Below are 19,966 nucleotides of genomic sequence, written 5' to 3'. Positions count from 1 at the left end.
AACTAATTGATCCCATTATTCTGCCCCCTGGTGGCTTCTCGCTCTATTTTATATATTATATATAACTGCGGCGACAACATCACCCTCTTAAAAAAGGTCTTTTTTGTTTTAAATGTGACAAGAATATAACTTCATGATGTTTAGTTACCAGCTGATTGATGTCTGCTTTCCTTAAGCTATGATGACGCACACTTTCTAACCACACTCCCACATGTGCACAGAAACTGCAGAACTTCATTCAGGAACTTTAATCCAACCAAAGCCACAAAATAACAAACAGTACACCACCGTGTGAAATGAGTAGATAGTTGCAATTAAATGGTTGCAAGTTTGGCAACAGTTCGTGTGCGTTCATCAATTTTACATGGAAGCACTGAAGCATCACTAAGCCGAGCTCTGAGGACGAGCTGCTAATTACAGTGTAATTTGATTTGAAAAGGGAGGGTTAAATGAAGGCAGAATACATCACTGTGAAAGGTCTGCCACCTTTGTTTGAAATGTGAAGGATACTTTTTTAAATGTCTCATCAAATACACTTTAATGTCCCAACAGAGTCGTACTGTACATTCCAAGGACAGAGAGAAGAGTGTGGGATCACGTCGGTGCGTGTCGGACTCAACGACTGGTTTTTAAACTGTGCACAGATCAATTCTTAATCTGCTTTGTATTTGTCCTAACACATGCAGAAACACACACTGGAAATCCCCCTCCCACACACACACACACACACACACACACACACACACACACACACAAATACACTCACTCACACACGCACCGCCCTCCATCACTTCTGTGTCTCCTCGTATCTTCCTCCTTGTCAAATTCAATTACTGACGACATCACTAAAGGAATCTCCACACGAACCAATTACCGCTCATGTGAACAGTGAAACATGATAGTGTGTGTGTGTGTGTGTATGTGTGTATGTGTGTGTCCAGTGTGGGGGAGAAAGACAAGGACAACAGCGTGTTCTGTTCCGTGTGTGGCGTCGACCATGAATGTCCCATGTTGTGTGGTCAACCATCCAATAAGCTTTGCCTCTCAGGCTACACGTTCTTGATTGGCACACATGCAGTGTGCAGTGGTAATGGTGACAATTTATCTATTGACATTTTAAAAACAATGGGTTCTTGATTTCAGATGGAGCCCAGACAAAAGCCGCCTGAAATGGCAACTGTCTCCAGCAGATTTTAATAAGCTGTAGTCAGGTAGCTGATTGGGCGAATGTTGGTAATGTGAGCTGGACTTTGTTTTCGGCTGACTTGTTAATGTTAATTTTCAAAACAAGAGTTTTTATTCAGGGATGAGCTGGTGCGATATTGTGTCGCATTTGCTCAAACTCTAAAACTCTCTTTCCAACGAGAATGACGCTCAGTCAAACACATATCTTCACCAAGGCCCAACAGTCCCCATACATTCAATCAAGCTGCGCTACATTTTGCACACTCACATTCAACAGTCTCCTTAACATGACAGATTTTTTTTTAATCAAGATCCATTAATTCACCGGAGAAAAAGAAATCCTGTTAAAGTCAGTGACAAAAATCCTGGATCCGCCCCTTTTTTGGGTCCACCCCAAAATTAAACAGCTTCTTTCTTTATCCTGTGTTCAGGCCAAGTTTCCTGGAAAGCCGATCAGTGTGAATGCTCTTTTCTACCTTTTTCCCTTTTTACTTCCCCTACATCCCAGTCCAGCCCTCTCCTCTTTTCTCCTCTCCTCTCCTCCTTGCTTTGTCAGAGAGAGGCTTGCGTGAGGCCAGGATAATGGTACTAATTTGTGTGTGCGCGTGTGCCTGTCCCCTGTCTGTCCCCTTCTAAGCGTTGACACCGCTGACCTACACATACTGCTGTGTCAACAGCAGCAGCACATACACACATCACAAATGACAGCATCTCAAGGGAGCGCAACAAGATGGTTTACACGGACAGAATGAAAGGATCTGGAGGGAGGGCTGAGGAAGAGGAGAGAAGTTATTATCGGTGTAGTACATCACTGCTGCTTATGTTGTTGTCAAGGATAAATGGGCTAAACTGAACAACAAGGAGTGCATCAGTGAAATCTACAGCAGTGCACCGCAGCCAGTGAACAACAGGTCGGCCACTTATTTCCACCCGTACTTTCATTAGCAGGGCAGAGAAAAGAGCTCTGCAATTCGCCGTGCAAACATTTATCCACCGTGAGTAATTAAAGTAAAGGTTGGTTAATGGAATACAATGTGAAACCAAATGAGAACTCCAATCTTCCTCACACTATTCGTACAAGCCCTCCTCAGACTATTGCTTGTAACATGCAGCCGCTAGAACAAAGAAACATTTAGCCCCTAATGAGTTTATTTTTCATTCTTACAAGTTGAAGAATGAAGCCAAAGTGGAGCTCAAGTTAAAAAAAAGTGAACTGTGACAGTTAAAATAATTGTGAAGAAAATTGCAGTCATTCCTTGATTCATTCATGAATTATCCCTGCTGGCTTAATGCTTTTCAACTTTGGAGTGACCTTAAAAACAGAGCGGGGTGGACGTCGTGTGACACAGTTTGATCCAGTCAAGAAAAGTGTTCAGGGACTGAACAGATGATAGAGGCTGAACTGAAAGACATGCAAGGGCATATGCAGTTGGGTCAAGTTTTTCTGTGGAGTTTGTGTCCCCAACAAGACATTTGGATAGAGAGAGTGTTATGCTGGTATGTTCTGTGGTGAGCAAAGAATCTGAAGCTGAAACCCGATTCAGAAGGGAAGATTATGAAAGTTTGCCTCATTGTTTCTTCAGAGTTGCTCGAACAAAACAAAATGAAACAGCTCCAAAAGTATCAGTTTGTGTCGATGAACCATTTCAGCAGATAACTGATAAAGCAGAAGAAAACTCAGGGACACAGCAAGAAATTTTGCTTTTCTCTCTGGACTGAAATGAAAAAATTGAAAAATAACACCCAGCTCGCACTTTTTGTATTTGTGATTACTTCCAAGTTTGATGCGAGGGTGCAATTGCTGTCTTTGTATGCCACACATGGCACTAGCAAAGGTGGAGATTTGTTTGAGCAACAAATTAGTACAACTATGTGAAAAGTTAGGGGAAGAAAAGGGATTTTTTTATTTCATCAGTCAAAAAGAAGTAATGAATCATCTCAGTCTTGAGTAACCTGATTCAGTGTTTCTGTTTCAGCCATTAATTTCATTTAAAGCAGAGCTGGTAGTTCAAGAAGCTACTGAATGAGCTACAGTGAGAGTGTGGAGATCTGATTCAACTATGAAGTGCGAATATGCTCACATGCAAATATGTTAGAAACTAAGAAAAGAGGTAAAACCATTCATGAAGGAAAACAAGTGACAGCAAGTGGCTGTGTGATTTGGCCTTCATGATGGACTTTACTATGAATCAGAGGTAAACTTCAAACTCTTTAGTCCCTACCAGCTTCTCAGCTCTTTGCTTTCAACTGTGAAGTCAGCTGAAGTGAAATCAAAGCGGTGTCAAGTGTAACTGCAGAGGGGCAAGAAGAACAGCCCACTGTGACATGTGGATATGCTGATGAGTGTCCAAACCTCCTTCAGGGATTTTCTGAAACCTTTGCAAAGTTTCTCTCAAGACTGACTGACCCAAACCCTGAAAACCAGCTGACAGTAGCATCATTATCATCTGACATCAGACACCAAGACAAAGAGAAGCAGTTCCAGCCATCACATTAGAGAGGTTAGTGTGATATATGTATTTAATAATTTAGTATGGCCCTTGAGGGATGTTAAAAAATTTAAATAACCCTTAATAGGAAAAAAGGTTCTCCACGTCTGACATCTTTTACAGGAAATGTAAAAGCGACAGAGGTCATCCCCAAATCTACTCATCTACTTAACCACAAAATAACTTTTAAAACAACTTGGTCAGAATCTATATTTTATATACTGTATTTAACAAAACGTGGACCAATAAGAAGAACACTGCCAGGATGTAAATAATAAAGCAAGGCATTAAAGGGGAATACCAGAATCTTTCAACATGGATCCTATGTTTATAAATGTCTGATGTTTCCAGGCTCTTAGCAAAGAGTCACGATAACAATTTAAGGTTTTTATCAACAAAACTTTTAGTTGATTTTTCGTTTTCTAGTTGCCTCATAAGATTATATTGTAGCCACTGCAGCAGATCTACTCAAACAATTCCAAAAGTACCATTCATATACACATTTATAAACATAAGGACTGGGTCTACAAAAACAGGAATCCCCCTTTAACTCTGCTTTTAGGAAATGTTTCTAATCATGTACTTCGCATCTGAATTAAAACATGTTGTGCTTCGAGTTTGAGACCTGTAGTAGTTAAGCTCGGCCCACTCGGGCAGAAGAGACACATTTGGTTTGATATCTGTGAGGCAGTGCTGCCTCAGAGCCACAGCTCCAGGCCCGTCAGTCCCCTGTGTGTGATACGTAGGCTCTCTGGTTTGTACATTACAGCAGCCACGGTGACTCACTGACAGCTACAGCTACCTGCAGTTGTACCCCATGGGCGCCATCGTCAAACAGCTGTCTGTGCTGAGGCTGTGTGTGTGTGTGTGTGCACGCTCACTCGTGCACGTGAGGGAGTACACGGTATGTCAGACTAGATGTCAACAAATAACAACAGTTTGCTAAAAATCAGTCATCAAATGCACAATGTCTTTGTCACACAGACACAATCAGCACAAAGAAGGGCTCAAGGTTGCTAAACAGCTTATCCATCTACAGCAGTGTGTTGTGTAAAACCATAGAAACAATGAGCCGTCCTTAACTTCATCTCAATCAGTTGATTTTTCTTTTCTGTCTGACGCTTCGTGGCAGAGAAACACATCATTTGATTCATGCCTTTGTTCAAAGCATATTTCTTTTTTGGAGTAAGAAAGGTCTATTGCTACAGGACGACTGGTTCATCACGGTGTTGCTTTATGTGGAGTCGAAACCAGAGACCTTTCAAGAGCTGCTGGAGGGCAACATCCTTCTGTCGACTGACGGGAATGCTGTGGGAAATACACCTCTAACAGAGAATCTACCAAACAGCATCAGCCCAGAGTGCTGCAGTCGGACAGAGGGCATCCTCACAACTATCTGATGAAGAGTTTCACACCTGCCTCCATATTCTGCATTCATTTGTGAGCCTCTTCTGAAAGCCTCTGGATACCGATGAAACAGACACATTCCTGGGGAGGTGGGCAGAGTTGGCAATAGTTCAAGCAAGACGTGAGAGAATTCTCAACAAACTTTTTGGTCTGCCTATTTACGACTTCTCTGGCTTGTTTACTTCAGAACAATCACAAGTGGATCATGTTGGAGTTGAGGCTGAAAGATGTTGAAGAGCAACGAACAATGCAATGAACGAATGAAGAAAAAAAAGACGTCATCCCCGCCCGTTCCAACAACTTAATTCAAAAATGGCGGAGAGTCTGTCGGACCAAGCGGACCAATCACAGCCCCGACCCGTATAAGATAAACAGTATAGATAGTTCTTGGACTGATGGATGCACCCGGATTTTGTAATTTACATGGAAGAAAACAAGTACCTGCATTATTTCAGCCACTGATTGCAGCTGTTCTTTAAGGAGCATTGACCATGTAGTGGATTTTAGAGGCATTTAAAGAACAGGGTTTGATTTATGTGGTAGGAGTTGGAGCCAAAATGCTGATGAGCTGAACATATTTCAACTTGACTAAAAAGTTAGCACTTAAACCAAAGATGCTTGACTTTACTTTGTAAGATGTAAAGGCCCCAACACAAACAGATACATGCACACAAGCCAGCAATCCTCGCCAACAGCTCTTTCTTCACTTTCCATACATGCACTCACGCACAAAGCGCACACACAGCACACTAACGTTACATCTATCTGAATTAGTTCCTTCCATTTTCACTGTGTTGTTATTGATTGTACTTAAACAGCACCACTCCTGTTGGCTTGTTGCAGGAAATTGGCTTCATATTGAAACTGTCACAGCAAGGGTGCGTTTCATTTTCGGCCCTCAGGGCACAGGGAACATAGCACACCAGGAATCAATCTTCGGTCCCCTGCTTGTTCCTGTAACAGTATTGTTTTTGAAGGTGTTTCTGCTTTATTAATAATTAGTACAGTAGTTTTGTGGTTTATTTTATGGGGCAGAGAGGTTCAGCACTTGAGCTTGTCCTTCCACTGGGTTCAAACTAAAGTGAACACCCGTCCTGCTGCCCGAGCTGACCCTGACCTCTGACCGTCTTGGGCTTAAGTTAAAAGTCAGAAATGTTAAGGTTCAGAAATCAGAGTTTTGTGCAAAAAGCACCTTTAACCTTGGTTTCATTTCAACAAAAAGTGTTTCAACATATCTCTGGGATGTTGTGATCTCCAAACATATACGTTAAAACTGACTATTGTGACATACATTTATGTCCGAATACATTCCTTACAAATTATAATTTTCATATGTGAGCGAATCAGACAGTGAGATTAAAACAGCCTGCCCACTGTGATAAGTGTGTTATTATAGTACACTCTGTTGCACCAAGTGAATTAGAGAACAATACAAATCTTTTAAATTACAATGATGATTCATGATGGATTTCTTGCTGTGTAAATAACCTGCAGTCTGCCTCCTCGTGTCGTTGTGTTACGCTCCCTGTTTCTCTCAAGCTCTTGAAAAATGATTTTTTCATCCACATACCTGGCAGACCTTGGCTCAAATCTTTTTTTGTGAATTGCCTAAGCTCACATTTTAATTTGCCACATGTTCAAACACAAAGTATAAAAAACAGGTTTGTCAACCACAGTTACAATGTTTTTTAACCAGAATGCACTGCAGGCTGCAATGCGGAGCAATAACATCATGTTAAATGTGACAGTGTAAAGTAGCTACTGGAGCAGAAAACCGACTTCCAACTGCCAACAGTCTAGTTTAAGTCTGTGTGAAATTGTGGTATATTCTTCATTAACTTTTAATGTGTTGATGTTTCTCCCTGTGTGTCTTCTTAACACGAACCTTGAGCACGTCCACGTCCGTCGAGCTGCAGGTGACCGAATCATCCACCTCCCTCACCTGCCCGTCGGTTTCCACGGTAACCAGTTTGATGGGCATGGCGATGCGCCGACCTGTAAGAATGGCTGTGTTCACCACCTCCGTGTCCTAAAAAGAGACAAAACATACAAAGATGTTTTTTAAAGGAAAAGAACATTGTTGTTTTCAATTGGTAATGTTGGCACTAAATTAAATAATACTCTGCTTGGGCACTGACACGATTCCGATTTTTTAAACATGGAAACAGCTGTAGTTAATGAGAAGGATAAAAAAAAGATACAGGTTTTTAAAATATTTTTAATAACAGATTCAAATGTTGTTTTCCCATTTTGTAATATATTTTCTCTCCCCTCTGCATTTAACATTTGAAGCACAGAAAACAGTTCGGTTGTTTGCAGGTAAGGTAACAGCAACATAACATTTAGACCTCGCTACTTTGCATCTCTATTGTTCATTAGAGGAAGAGACATGAGTGATGTTTGTGAAAGATGCAGGAACATCAGAGACGGGGAAAAAACAAGATACAGAGACCAGGGGGAGTTTTAAAGGAAGAGAGAGAAGGAAAAAAGAGGTGATTAAAGAACTCACAATTATTTTAATCAGCATGATTACATTTGATTAGATCCTTCCAACAAAAGAAGCACAAACAAACACACACACACACATACACACATTCAGAACATGGAGTAAACCGAGTGTGTGGAGAAGAAATATGGAATAAATGTGCAGTAGATGAGAGGACAAGAAGAAACTCTATTGATCCCCATTGAGGAAATTCACCTGTCACATCAGCACGAAACATAGAGTGAGTGCATGTTGAATAAAAACAGTTTACACTAAACACACCTATCATGGAAGACGTGTCACAGAAGTGTCCTGTAGCGGTTCTACACACATGGTGTGTAGCATTGTACTAGAATATTGCATTGTGTATTGTACGAAACAAAAAAAGTTACCAAACCCTTTGAAAAAGTCTTATTGAAAGACTGAGCAAGGCAACTCCCTGATGTTCTGCAGGAAAGTGGGGGTCACTTGTTTTGTAGAGAATGCAACATTGAGTTGGATCATAAACACAAACCAAAGACATCAATTGAAATGATCTTGCCTCTGCAAATGCATTGCAAAAACCTCCAACATGAAAATCAAATGTTTTAATTGAGAAATGTGATGTAACCGAAAGACACAAGGAGATGATGCAGGACGTCAGCAAGGACAAACAAACACAAGAAAATGTGCAGCTGACATGAAAACTCACGGCCATGTACACATAATATGCATTTTGACTTTTACAGACACTGTTTGCACCGTATGTAAAAACCTGTATAAAGATGCAAGACAACACACACACACACACACGTTGGAACACACACTGGAGTTTAAGCACATGTGAATGGTGACAAGTTGCTGAATGCCCTGTATCCTTCTCTGCCACACACAGCAATGTGACCTTTACATAATGAGATCTCTCTCTCTCCCTCTCTTTCACACACACACACACACAAACACACACACACTTTCATAATCCATTACTCTATAGTTTTCCCTCGTTCTTACTCTCTGCTCAAACTGACCTGAAATCAGAAGCAGATAGTGCCGACGTGTTAAATGTACGGAACATAAGAGAAGGCAGCTGCAGATTGAAAGTGACACACAGGTGAGGAAGAGGAGGAGGAGAAGTGGGGGCAAACAGGATGAAAAGAAAAAGATGATAGGAGGGAGAGAAAGAGAGGGTGAGATGAAGGGCACAAAGAAAACAGACGTGGAGAAGGAAAAAATAACAACCTATCGAGAAGATTATCGCTCCACCTTGAGGGGAGGAGAGCAGATGGAGGGATAAAGAAATCAAAGAGGAAGAAAAGAAGGATGACAAAGGCAAGAGATGTATTTTCTGTGTTTGCGTTAGTATGCAGCCTATATACAGTATCTATACTGTACTGATAAATTGAGTGTTTGTGAATCCCCGGGGCACAAATCTCTTGGAAGCCAAATGCCACAGATACGATCATGTTTACATCTCCGCTATCTTTACCACAGGCAAAAAAAAAAAAAAAAAAGAGAAAACGTCTTCTGAGTGAGTTAAAGCACAACTGACATCTTCCTCTAAAAACAAAAATCAGTCCAAACTTATTTAGCGCATCACATATCTTATACATCACAATCTGTGTTTCTTCTGTATTTGCAGTGCATTTCTACATCAGACTCCGATGTATCTACGCTCTACGTCTTCAAACCAAATCCTACATTTATTCGGTGATAATGATTCTTCAAAATTAAAAACAGAATTGTTTTTATTTTTTTACGATGCACAGGAGAAAGAGGACAAACGTACTTCTTTATATACAGTCTATGCAGGTTGACTGCTGAAAAAACTGCGTTATCAGCTGTTCTTTATTCAACAGGAAGGATGTAATTACAAGTGCCTTATTAACCTTCATGTTAACAACTTGAGCTTTCAAGATTGATCACAGAGAGCTGCACGGGAAAGAGGAGAGGAAAGAAAAAAAAAAGAGAAGACTGACAAACAGAGAAAGGAGAGGAGAGAGAAAAATTAAATGCAGCAAAATTACTGAAAGAGAGAAAGTCAATAAAAACAACAGATGAAAACACAGCGGGAAAAGGAATATTAGAGCGAGAGCAAAGGAGACAGAAAGAGAGACCAAGAGAGAAAAAGGAGAGAATTTCATGCCTGTCCAAGGGAATTATTAAGTGGCTCGTCAACAACTGGCTCCCTACTGCCTTCAAAAGCTGCTCCACACTGCACCGAGATAAGCTCAGAGGGAGTGTGGCTGCCATCCTGTGTGTGTGTGTGTGTTTGCTGAGGTCTTGTGTGTTAGAATGTATGAATGGACGTGTGCATGGAGGCTCCTGCACACACCTGTGCATAAGTGTGTGTGTGGTGTGTGTGTGTGTGTGTGTGTGTGTGGATAGAGAGAAAAGAGATGTGAGAAGAAAAGAGAGAGTGACAGAAAGAATAAATGTGTGTGTGCACGTGTGCATCTGGCATGTACTGACAAATACGTTTGTGTTGTGAAGAGAAATTAAGTCAAGGGAACAGCCTTTCTCCTCAGTGAAGTTTAGCCATGCGTGTACAGTGTGTGTGTGTGTGTGTGTGTGTAAATGCTCCAGGTATTACTCATGTTGTGGGGACTTGTCTTCCATATGGGGACAAGGGTTAAAGGTTGACGTATATAAGGGTCTTTAAGGTTAGAGTGAGTTCCCAGAAAATAAATGTAAGACAATGTCATGTCCTCTGAAGTCATGGAGACCAGACTGGGTGTGTGAGGTGTTGGATTTAAAGTGAAGCAACTAGAGTGAGACCACACACACACAGACACACACACACACACACACACAACATGTGCACACACATAAGCGCACACAAATACACAATCACGCAATGTCAAGCACACAGCCAGTTCTGTGAAAGAGTTGACACAGTGAAAAACTGGAGCTTTTTGCTCTTCTGTACAAATTCAATTCATACTGTGACTTACAATTAGAGTATGTAAGCAGTTCTCTTTCAGTCTATGTTGGTCTCTCTCTCTCTCTCTCTCTCTCTCTCTCTCTCTCTCTCTCTCTCTCTCTCTCTCTCTCTCTCGTACACTGACACATACACACGCAAACCCAGGAATCTCTTTTCTGTCAAAATGAGAGTTCTGTCATCTTATCTGTAGCTGTGTTTCTGGTAAATGCACAAGGACACACACACACACACACACACACACACACACACACACACACACACACACACACACACACCAGCTAACATAGGTAGACAACTGACTCGTGTGTGGCCAACAACACATACACACACTGTTGAACTCAAGCTAACAGAGGATATCGTACATTAAAGCCACCTCAGCTATCGACACACTGAACATTTAGCTAATTAGGAAAATTCTTAATGAGTCTTTTGTCATCAGAAGGGTAACGAATACCCTCCAGTAACAGACAGCGGGTTTGATCCAAACTTTTTTCCAGTGTGATTATGTATAAGTGCTCACTGAAGTCCCATGTGTCACCTGTTAGGCAGTGTTACCGCTGACAAAGATGTGCAATGTTCATCTCCACCATAGACTGTACATAAAGATGGACAACATGGCGGCCCCCCCCCAAAAAAAATAATGCTGAAGCATGACTTCATAGTGGCTGGCTGCAGTACAGATCATAAATCTAACATGTTAATACTAAAAGAAAAAACAAATCAGAAATATATAAAAGAAAAGAAAAAAAGGATAAGAGGTTGACAGGATATGACACAACAGGAAATTCATTATGGACAAGAACCTTTCTTTGTGTTTTGACATAAGCAGAGACATGCAGATCGAGAGGAGGACAAAAAATCACGATGGCACTGAAACATGCATTTACACATCTGTACTAAGAGGCTGCAGCTGAAAGGAGCAGAAAAGAAAATTACAGGCCACGCGTTCCTACACTGTGTTTATTGCATTATATATGACATTAATTAAGTAATAAAGTCAGTGAAGATGTGAATGTTTGCAAATCAAATGTTCAGCATGTAACTGCTCTAATTCAATTTTTACAGCTGAGCTAACACACTAATTGAGGGTGTTTGAAGTCTGGTTATCTCGCCGCACAGTTATAAAGTTAGCTTATGTACTTTGTAAAAGTGTTATTCCGAACAATTTAACGGCACACGTAGATTGCATGTACTGTATGTGCAAAGATATGCATGAAGCATGTGGATATAATATAAATATCAAATGAAATGGTTAAGACTCAAGGGAAAAGAACCAGTATGCTTCAGTGTCAGGTTTCAACAAGAGATGATAAAAAACACAGAGAGCTGATCACATAAAAAGCCTATTTAGCACATGAAAGCATATATATATATATATATATATATATATATATATATATATATATATATATATATACACACCTCCTCTGCGAGTAAAATCTGTGTGTGTGTGTTTCCGTGGACAGTTTTAGATTAAACCTCATGCTCTGCCCGTGTTGACTATACCAACCCCACACCGAGTTTTAATAGTTTACATCCCAAATGTTTTAAAGTGAAATCATTTTATGCATAATCAAAAACTAATCAATACACAAACTGGAAAATAGGTGCACTGACATGAGATGGAATAAAAACCTTCGGGGCTCAGACTGTTAATTAATCAAAATACTGATTAATTTCAAACAACTCATTATACCTACAGTTTTCTAAGTTCGCCTTTTTTTGCTTCGTGTTGTGTCGCCTGATGTTATTTTTTATTCAATTATTATAATTTGATTATAATTGGTATTGCTATTCACAGTCTCCACACAACATACAAGATTGCAATGAAATGTGCCTTTTCTGTTCTCACTAAAAGTTTCTAGACTCTGGAGCTGTGACAGAAAACTTAGAGCAACTCTACAATTTCAACACAGACGTTAAATAGCACTAATTACTAAAGCTGTATGACTAAAAAATAATCCACTGATGGGAGGAGATAGGATGTAAACTCAGTAATCATTGAATAGTGTGTGTGTGTGTGTGTAAAAAAATCGGTGTAATAATTATCCTCTGTAATAGATATATTCCATGTAAAGAATTCAGAAACAGAAAGTCATATAGCATGTGACCAACAGGAAACACAGAGAAACCTATTTACCGTGAACCCTGGTCTCCTACATAACCAACGATTATTCGGTTGTATAATAATAATAACAACAACAATAATTATTGTTATTATCATACTAATAATAATGATTACTACTGTGAAAATTGCAAATGCACATTACAGTGGGATTTTTCTTCATTCTCCACTAAGGCAAGTATTTTTGGTGCAGACAACAGGAAATTAAGTTTGCACAAATCCCAGAGGCGAGTGATTAAAATTTAGAAAAAAAGGACAAATTGCTCCTTGGCCACTGCTTGAATCCAGAAGTTCCACAATGAAATCTTTACTGAAGCTTCAGCCTTCACTTCAACGATCGCTGATTGTTGTCGTGTGGCTCAGAATCATTTATAAGCTTTGATTTTACACACGTTGGTGGTTTTTCATTCGTCTCTGTTCTTGGACAGAGTCTTGCACTGAGGACCTGGAAACAGCTTGTTTGTGTTTTGGATCGTGTTGAAGTAAATGAACCTCGACTCGAACTGATATTGAGATTCAGCAGAGCGGCTGCCCGGTGCCACGAAAGTCAATACTGTTTACTAAAATAATTAGAGGCTGCCTTTCTAATGTGCAAACTATAGTATCGTCAATATCACATCAGTCTGATGTCTATGAACACAGACAGTGTGTCTGCATACATGTATCACTTTGTGTTGTAATTAACATGTCAAGGTGAAGAGACTTTAAAAAGTGTCTATGTAGAAGCATAACAAAGTGTAGTGTGTGTCTGATGCAGCACATTTTACCCATCAACTTCTGTAAGACCAAAACACAGGTGCTTTCCACGGTAATTAAAGGTTCAGTGTATAGAATTTAGTGACATCTAGTGGTGAAGTTGCATATTGCAGCTGAACACCCCTCACTTCAACCTCTTCTTCCAAACACGAAAGAGCACCTGTTGTAGCCTTCCGTTGTCATAAAAACTCAGAAGGTGTTTAGTTGGTCGAGGTAAATATAAAGTATTTAAATATAAAGGGCCTTTTCTGGGCTAAAGAAAATAACAATTCATACAATTTAGAAGAAATTCAGGGGCGAAATCATCACTAGGATTATTTTATATTCAGTTTCTCAATAGATCCCTTTCACCTAAAGCTTACACACTGAACCTTCAAGGCCAACACACCCATGGGTGCTTAGATTGGAGCGAGTGCATTTCCTATAGAAACTATGACTGGATGGGAAAAAAAGCTGCGTCAGCCTGAACCAGGCAAAGACACAGTGGATGTCCCGCTGCTTCTGTTTGTTCACCTGATTAATGCGCTGCTTGTTGCAAACTGACGTCTCGGGGATCAACTGGCGAGGAGCCTTTTAACCTGCTCCGCCTGTTGAATCTCCTTTTGCTTCCATGCCATGTCTACTAGAGCTGCACCGGTCTTTGTTGCTGAGGTGGATGAAAACTTGTTTTCGACTCAACAAATGAGAACAATTCTCTGCTTCTCTGAAAGAAAACAACAAACACTTCGTCCTGCTGACTCTATTCGGCTGCAGCATGCCAAAGAGACAGGAAGTCGTAGCGTGACTGGCCAAAGGAAGGACTTACTAAAGAGATGGTTGCAGAGAGAGAAAGGCAAAATGGTGAGAACAATGAAGGGGGTTTTGAATATTGAAAGGCAAGAAGATGAAAGAAAGAGTCATGAGAAGAGAAAAATGTAGAAATATGAGGAGAAAGGAGGAGGGAGAAGGGAAGGACTGAGGAAAGGGGGAATGTGAAAACAGGAAAAGAAGGATCATGAGGTCTGAATGCTGAGGAGGAGGAGGACGAGGAGGAGGACTAGGAGGTGGGAGGGAGGGAGACAGATGAGGGAGATGACAGCTGGGCGAGCTGCCTAGACAAGATAGAGGTTTGGACTGTGTGTGTGTGTGTGTGTGTGTGTGTGATATGTCAGGGATAAATGGCTATTATCACTATGACAATGTTAATTACAGCCAGACTATTAGGCCCGAGGAGTGTCGGCTCATTTATTTGGCTGCAACACAGTTGTGTGTGGGGGTGTGTGTGTCTATGCCATTTTTTATACTAGTGAGTATATAAGTGTGTGTGCGTGTGTGTGTGTGTGTGCGTGTGTGTGTGTTTGTGTGTGTTATAGTATCAAATCTATTTGTTAGACAGAGTAATTACTTCAGGCTGCGGCCAAACGCTGAAATGTTTCTTGTGATCTATAAGACTTCAGACTAATCATTACTAACCGAGCGTGTGCCAAATTCCCACTCTTTCACTCAGAGTTATTTTAAGACTTTTATAAGCCATGCTGCTGTCCCTGGATTTTAAAGATTATTAATGCAACGTATCCACCATTTTCTGTTCCCACATTTTCTTGGGAAAGAAATTAATGGAGCTTTGATCTGCTTTCATCCTACAATCACACCTTATTGTGAGCAGTTTAAATGTACACAATATATAGGAATGTATCTTTGCCAACAAACAGGACAAATATCAGTCTGCAAATATGTATCTCACATGTTGCACCTGGAATCTGCTGGAGTATCTCTCCCAGTTTGAGGGTTACACTGCTGCCTTCACTTTCCACATGTTCTCCACCATCTCTTTTAGATCTTTGGTATGTTTCAAGATTCTCATGTTAATTCTTGATGTTGCCCTCGCTCGGGATCACAGCTGTCAGTATTCAGTATTCGGTGGGTAAGTCATCTCTAGTTTATGTCTGGTTTTGGACGTACCACAGGATCTTAGCTCGGCCATTCTCATCCACCTTTAGAGGTGTCAGCCATTTCAACCTTGGGACTTCCAGCCCATACTCTGGGAACATGGTCCTGTGCACTGGACCAGCCACTTGGTTCTGGCGTTTAATGTACGCGGTACCTGCCTGCAACCTACACCCCTGAAGACGTTTGACTTCCATTCCAGCTTCCATGGTTCTCTTAAGGTAACACTGCAAATACCATCAGACAACAGCTTCCCTAACAATTGTTTTGTGTTTAAACAAATATTCCACTAGGCATAATTGTAGAACAATGGGCTGTGTAATATGTGTAGGAGTACAGATCTGATGAGACGAGGATGGGAAGGCGTTTTTGAAGCTACACTTGATCCTTGTGTGACTAATTCAACCACACACACTGTGATGAAACATTTTGAAACAAATTGATGAGTTCAATGTAATAAACATGCAGCTGGTGGGCGGTCAACACTATGAGATTGGGATTCCATCAGGTCGGAGCAGGATATTACTCAAAAAGAGCCTTTATGCTCATTTTACTTTCCTCACACTGACTCAGTTGAAAATGCTGATACACTGACGTCTTTAAAAAAAAAAGCTAGCTCCATGTTAGTGGATGGGACACGAACCAAAAATAAGGCCAAGTACCTGTTAAATACATTTTTCTGATCTTTTATTACACAGATGAAAGTTCAAGTGCTCTAGTTTATGGTTTATTTATGTACACTTAATTTGATTTCAAGATTTTGAGTTTGCTAATCCCCATATGACTTTGATTGAGCACTTCTTCAGACAGATAATAACGTTTAGAAGTTTTACATGAAGGATGAGATGTACTTTAAATATTTTAAGTAGGATTTTAAATGCAGCCTATCAAGGGATAACACATAAATACTAAAGTATTACTTGAAACATGTATGTATTTTAAAATTTAACTTACAGAGTGAGCAGCAGACTGTTAACAATATACAGACACATCTGACCTACTTCCTGTCACATTGCCTACATGCACAGTTGTATTCAAAATAAAATGCACCATCTCCTCTTTTGCATTTCATCTCATTTTAATCTGGACATTAACTGTCATCTATAGGAAACATTAAGCGAAAATGTAAGCAAACAAATAGAGAAAGCCCCACACTCCAACTTAACTGACTAATTACAACATTTACTGCTTCTTAAATACATTTTGTCATCTTGAATTTGACAGAATTTTAGTGCAAAGTTTAAAAATTTTGCTTTACTGGTATTTTTTAGAAACATTTTTCTGTCAAGTTGTGCCAAAGCAGATATCCAGGAAAAGAGGGGACATCTCTGATGCTGTTAGATAAACTGGAGATCAAATCCCACCTGTCAGTCAGGTTAAGCGACACTTCACAACACATGTTCTCAGTTTTCACAGCCTCTCTGTGTCTCTCACTCTCTTTAGTGGCTTTAATGTATTCTAAACCTCTTCACCTCTACGGCCAATGTCGTGCTCTCCCTCGCCGTCCCACCTGCCTGTCTGTCATGATACTAATTGCTGCTGTTAACGAGATGCTAATGAGCCTGTGGGGGTATCTGGGAGTCAATCACCCTGTTGCTGGGGCAATTATCACACGGCTAACCTACTTCCTTCCTGTCCCGCTGCCAGCACGATAATCAAAGGTTGAATCTACTGACAAACACACACGCAAAAAGGCATTTGTGCGCACAAACACACCTGTGGACACAAGTGGTAACCGGGCCAAATGGATAAGTGTTCTTGGGGACTGTGTTCCAGGTCGCCAGTGGTAATTATGCACAATGCTAATTAGAGCAAGTAATTAGCCAGAGAGACTGGCATTGTTTGAGCCTTTCCTCTAACACCAATTATCAAGGAAAATAAAGGTGGAATAATATTAAGTCTTTGTGTGTATGTACACTCGGTGAACGGTTTATGAGGAACACCAAAGCAATGCTGGATTGGGCCAAACTTTTCTCACAAATCAGCCTGATTGTTGTTTGTGGCATTGATTCCAGACGATACTGGAAACATTCTGGTCCATGTTCACATGACTAAATCACATAATCGCTGCTGATTCATCTGCTACACATCCATGCTCACAGTTATACCAAATCCCAAAGGTCTGTTGGATCTGTTGGACTCAGATCAGGTGACTGGAGAGAGCACAGAGGTTGTGACATGCTGCATTATCAGGATGGTATATTTTGGCCATAAATGGATATAGATGGTCAACAACAGTACTCCTTCATAGCTTTTAAACTGTGTCTGATTAGTATTATTGGGCCCAGTGTGCCAAGAAGCACTTCCCTCCATTAATACAGCAGCAGCCTGGTCTGTTGACATAGCAGCTTCGGCAGAAACCGAGATTCATCAGATAAGGCGACATTTTTCCAGTCTTCAGCTGTTCAGTGTTGTTGAGTCTCTGTCTAATACAGCCTCAGATTTCTGAGTGGAATCCAACATGCTCCTCTGCTGTGAGAAGACTTCCTGCTCAACTCAGCTGAGATGTTATCAGACTTATCAGCTCATTTAGTTAAGTGAAATATTATCACATATATATATCACAGTTTCAGAAATACTCGAACCAGCCAGTCTGGTAAATATCCCACGTGCCACATTCAGAACCACTGAGATCACATTTTTCACCCAGTCTAATGTTTGATTAACTGCAGCTCTTGACCTGTGATCTTTTTAATTGCTCCACTGTCACATGATTGGCTCATTGGAAAACCGTAAGAGTAAGCAGGTGTACAGGTGTAATGATGTGCTGGGTGAATATATATAATTCTATTTGTTTGTGTATAAACACGTGTAGTTGTGAAGTTTTTGACAGAGAACTAACTTGACATAATGAGAACATTAATATCAGATGCTTGGTTGTGTTTTGTGGACACCCTTAACCAATGTTTAATTAAAGTTTTATTATAATATTATATTTGTTTTTAAGTATCGTATTGTATCGAAATACAATTTCATAAAGTGGTGTTAACAGAATCTCAACAAAATTGTAATAGTTATCATATGATGAAAATATTTATTTCCAATGGGATCCAAATGTATTCATTACACTTCTTCAGTGTTTATTGATCTAAAAATAAAATGTTTAATTCTATAAACATATTCTCAAAACAGAAAAAAAGGTATGCTATATGTCTGAATTACAAAAGGTAAATGTAAAAAGTAGCTGACATTTTGTTTTTCTTTTCACAAATTAAAGAAAAGCATTAAAAAAGCTAAGAGATAGAGAGGAGAGAGGAGCAGAAATGGATGAATGGAGCCGTAGAGGAAGGAGCGAGCGAGGGACGAGAGGGAGGAGAGAAAAAAAGAAACAAGAAATTGAATGGAGGGAGGGGACAGTAAAAGCAGAGAGTCATTTTGAACAGTCAAACTGAGAGAGGGAGAAATGAAGAGATAAAACACGAGGGAGGAGGGATGAAGACTTTGGTAGATATGAAAGCTAACAGCCCATCCACACACACACACACACACACACACACACACACACACACACACACACACACACACACACACACACACACACACACACACACACACACACACACCACTCGCTAAGATCACAGGGAGAATTGTACTTTCAATTTCAAGACCCCTAATTGCATTAGAACTGCCCTGCTCTCGACTCCTCTCTCGACTCCTCTCTCTCCTCCTCTCTCTCCTCCTCTCTCTCCTCCTATGTGCAGCCCAGGACGTCCAGGGGACTATTACATGCCCTGCACCTTCACCAGCCTCCTCTCTCTCTCTCTCTTTCTCTCTCGTTCTCTCTCTTTCCCTTCTGTGCCCATTTGTACCATCTCAGCTTGTCTAATTTCCTCCTTCTCGTGCTCCCCCTCTCTTTATTTTTACATCTGTCTCTCCTTTTGACTTCCCCTTCTCGCCTCTATCAATTAGTCAGACCCCTCCCTCTCTTTTCTATCTATTCTCTTTCCTGCCTAAGTCTATCAATTTAACACCCTCCCTTTCCCCTTTCTTCTTACCCTTCCCCCCATCCTGCCTATTTTAAACTAGTGAAATTGTTCTTCCGTCTGTCTGTTTTCTGTCCCACGTCTTTCATTTGTAACAAGGCAGATTTCACATTAAGCAGGTTTTCAGCTTCGATTTGTTTAGAGTGACATTTCCTGTTTACTAGTTCTATCCATCTCCTGCTCTGTTTTGAGTTTGTTTTAGTTTCTCATCGACCTCACCTTCTTATTTATTACCTCTGAAAAGGAGGTTTATGTTTTCACCTCCTTACGTTTGTTTGTCAGGAGAATTTCACAAAAACTACCGAACAGATTTTAACAAAACCTGGTGAAAGGTTTGGAAATTGGCAAAGAATCTGGATGAAAGGTTAGATCCAGAATTTTCACTTTCTTTGTGAGATGAGGTGTTTTTTGATAGTTTGATAGCTTATTTATGGGACTGACTTCTAAGAGAGTGTGCAATTTGGTCCAGATCCAAATAAAACTCTGGATCTAGTGCATTTAAATATGGTTTCATATGGGGACTGTTGGGCCTTGGCTCGAGGTTTGTGCTCTACTGTGCCATTCTACTTCCAGTTTTTTATCATTTCATTAATTTGTGAGATGGCTGTTGACCCAAATGCTGTAAAACGCAGGGACCATAAGCAGTTGCTAGTCTTAACTCTGAGCTATTACCCTGGTGGCACGACTCCC

General features: G+C 40.4%; 1 protein-coding gene across 1 annotated transcript in view; it reads right to left on the bottom strand.

Annotated features, from left to right (window-relative positions):
* LOC109637034 (transmembrane protein 132D) overlaps positions 1-19,966 on the bottom strand; it is a 200,081-nt gene that overhangs the window by 27,230 nt on the left and 152,885 nt on the right. Inside the window, exon 6 of the mRNA XM_020099141.2 lies at positions 6,967-7,110. Within this exon, the coding sequence (XP_019954700.1) occupies positions 6,967-7,110 (144 nt within the window). The remainder of the gene's footprint in view (positions 1-6,966; positions 7,111-19,966) is intronic.

This window comes from Paralichthys olivaceus, chromosome 4 (genome assembly GCF_024713975.1).
Source record: "Paralichthys olivaceus isolate ysfri-2021 chromosome 4, ASM2471397v2, whole genome shotgun sequence".
NCBI lineage: Eukaryota > Metazoa > Chordata > Actinopteri > Pleuronectiformes > Paralichthyidae > Paralichthys > Paralichthys olivaceus.
This window is presented reverse-complemented; position numbering and strand designations above follow the sequence as displayed.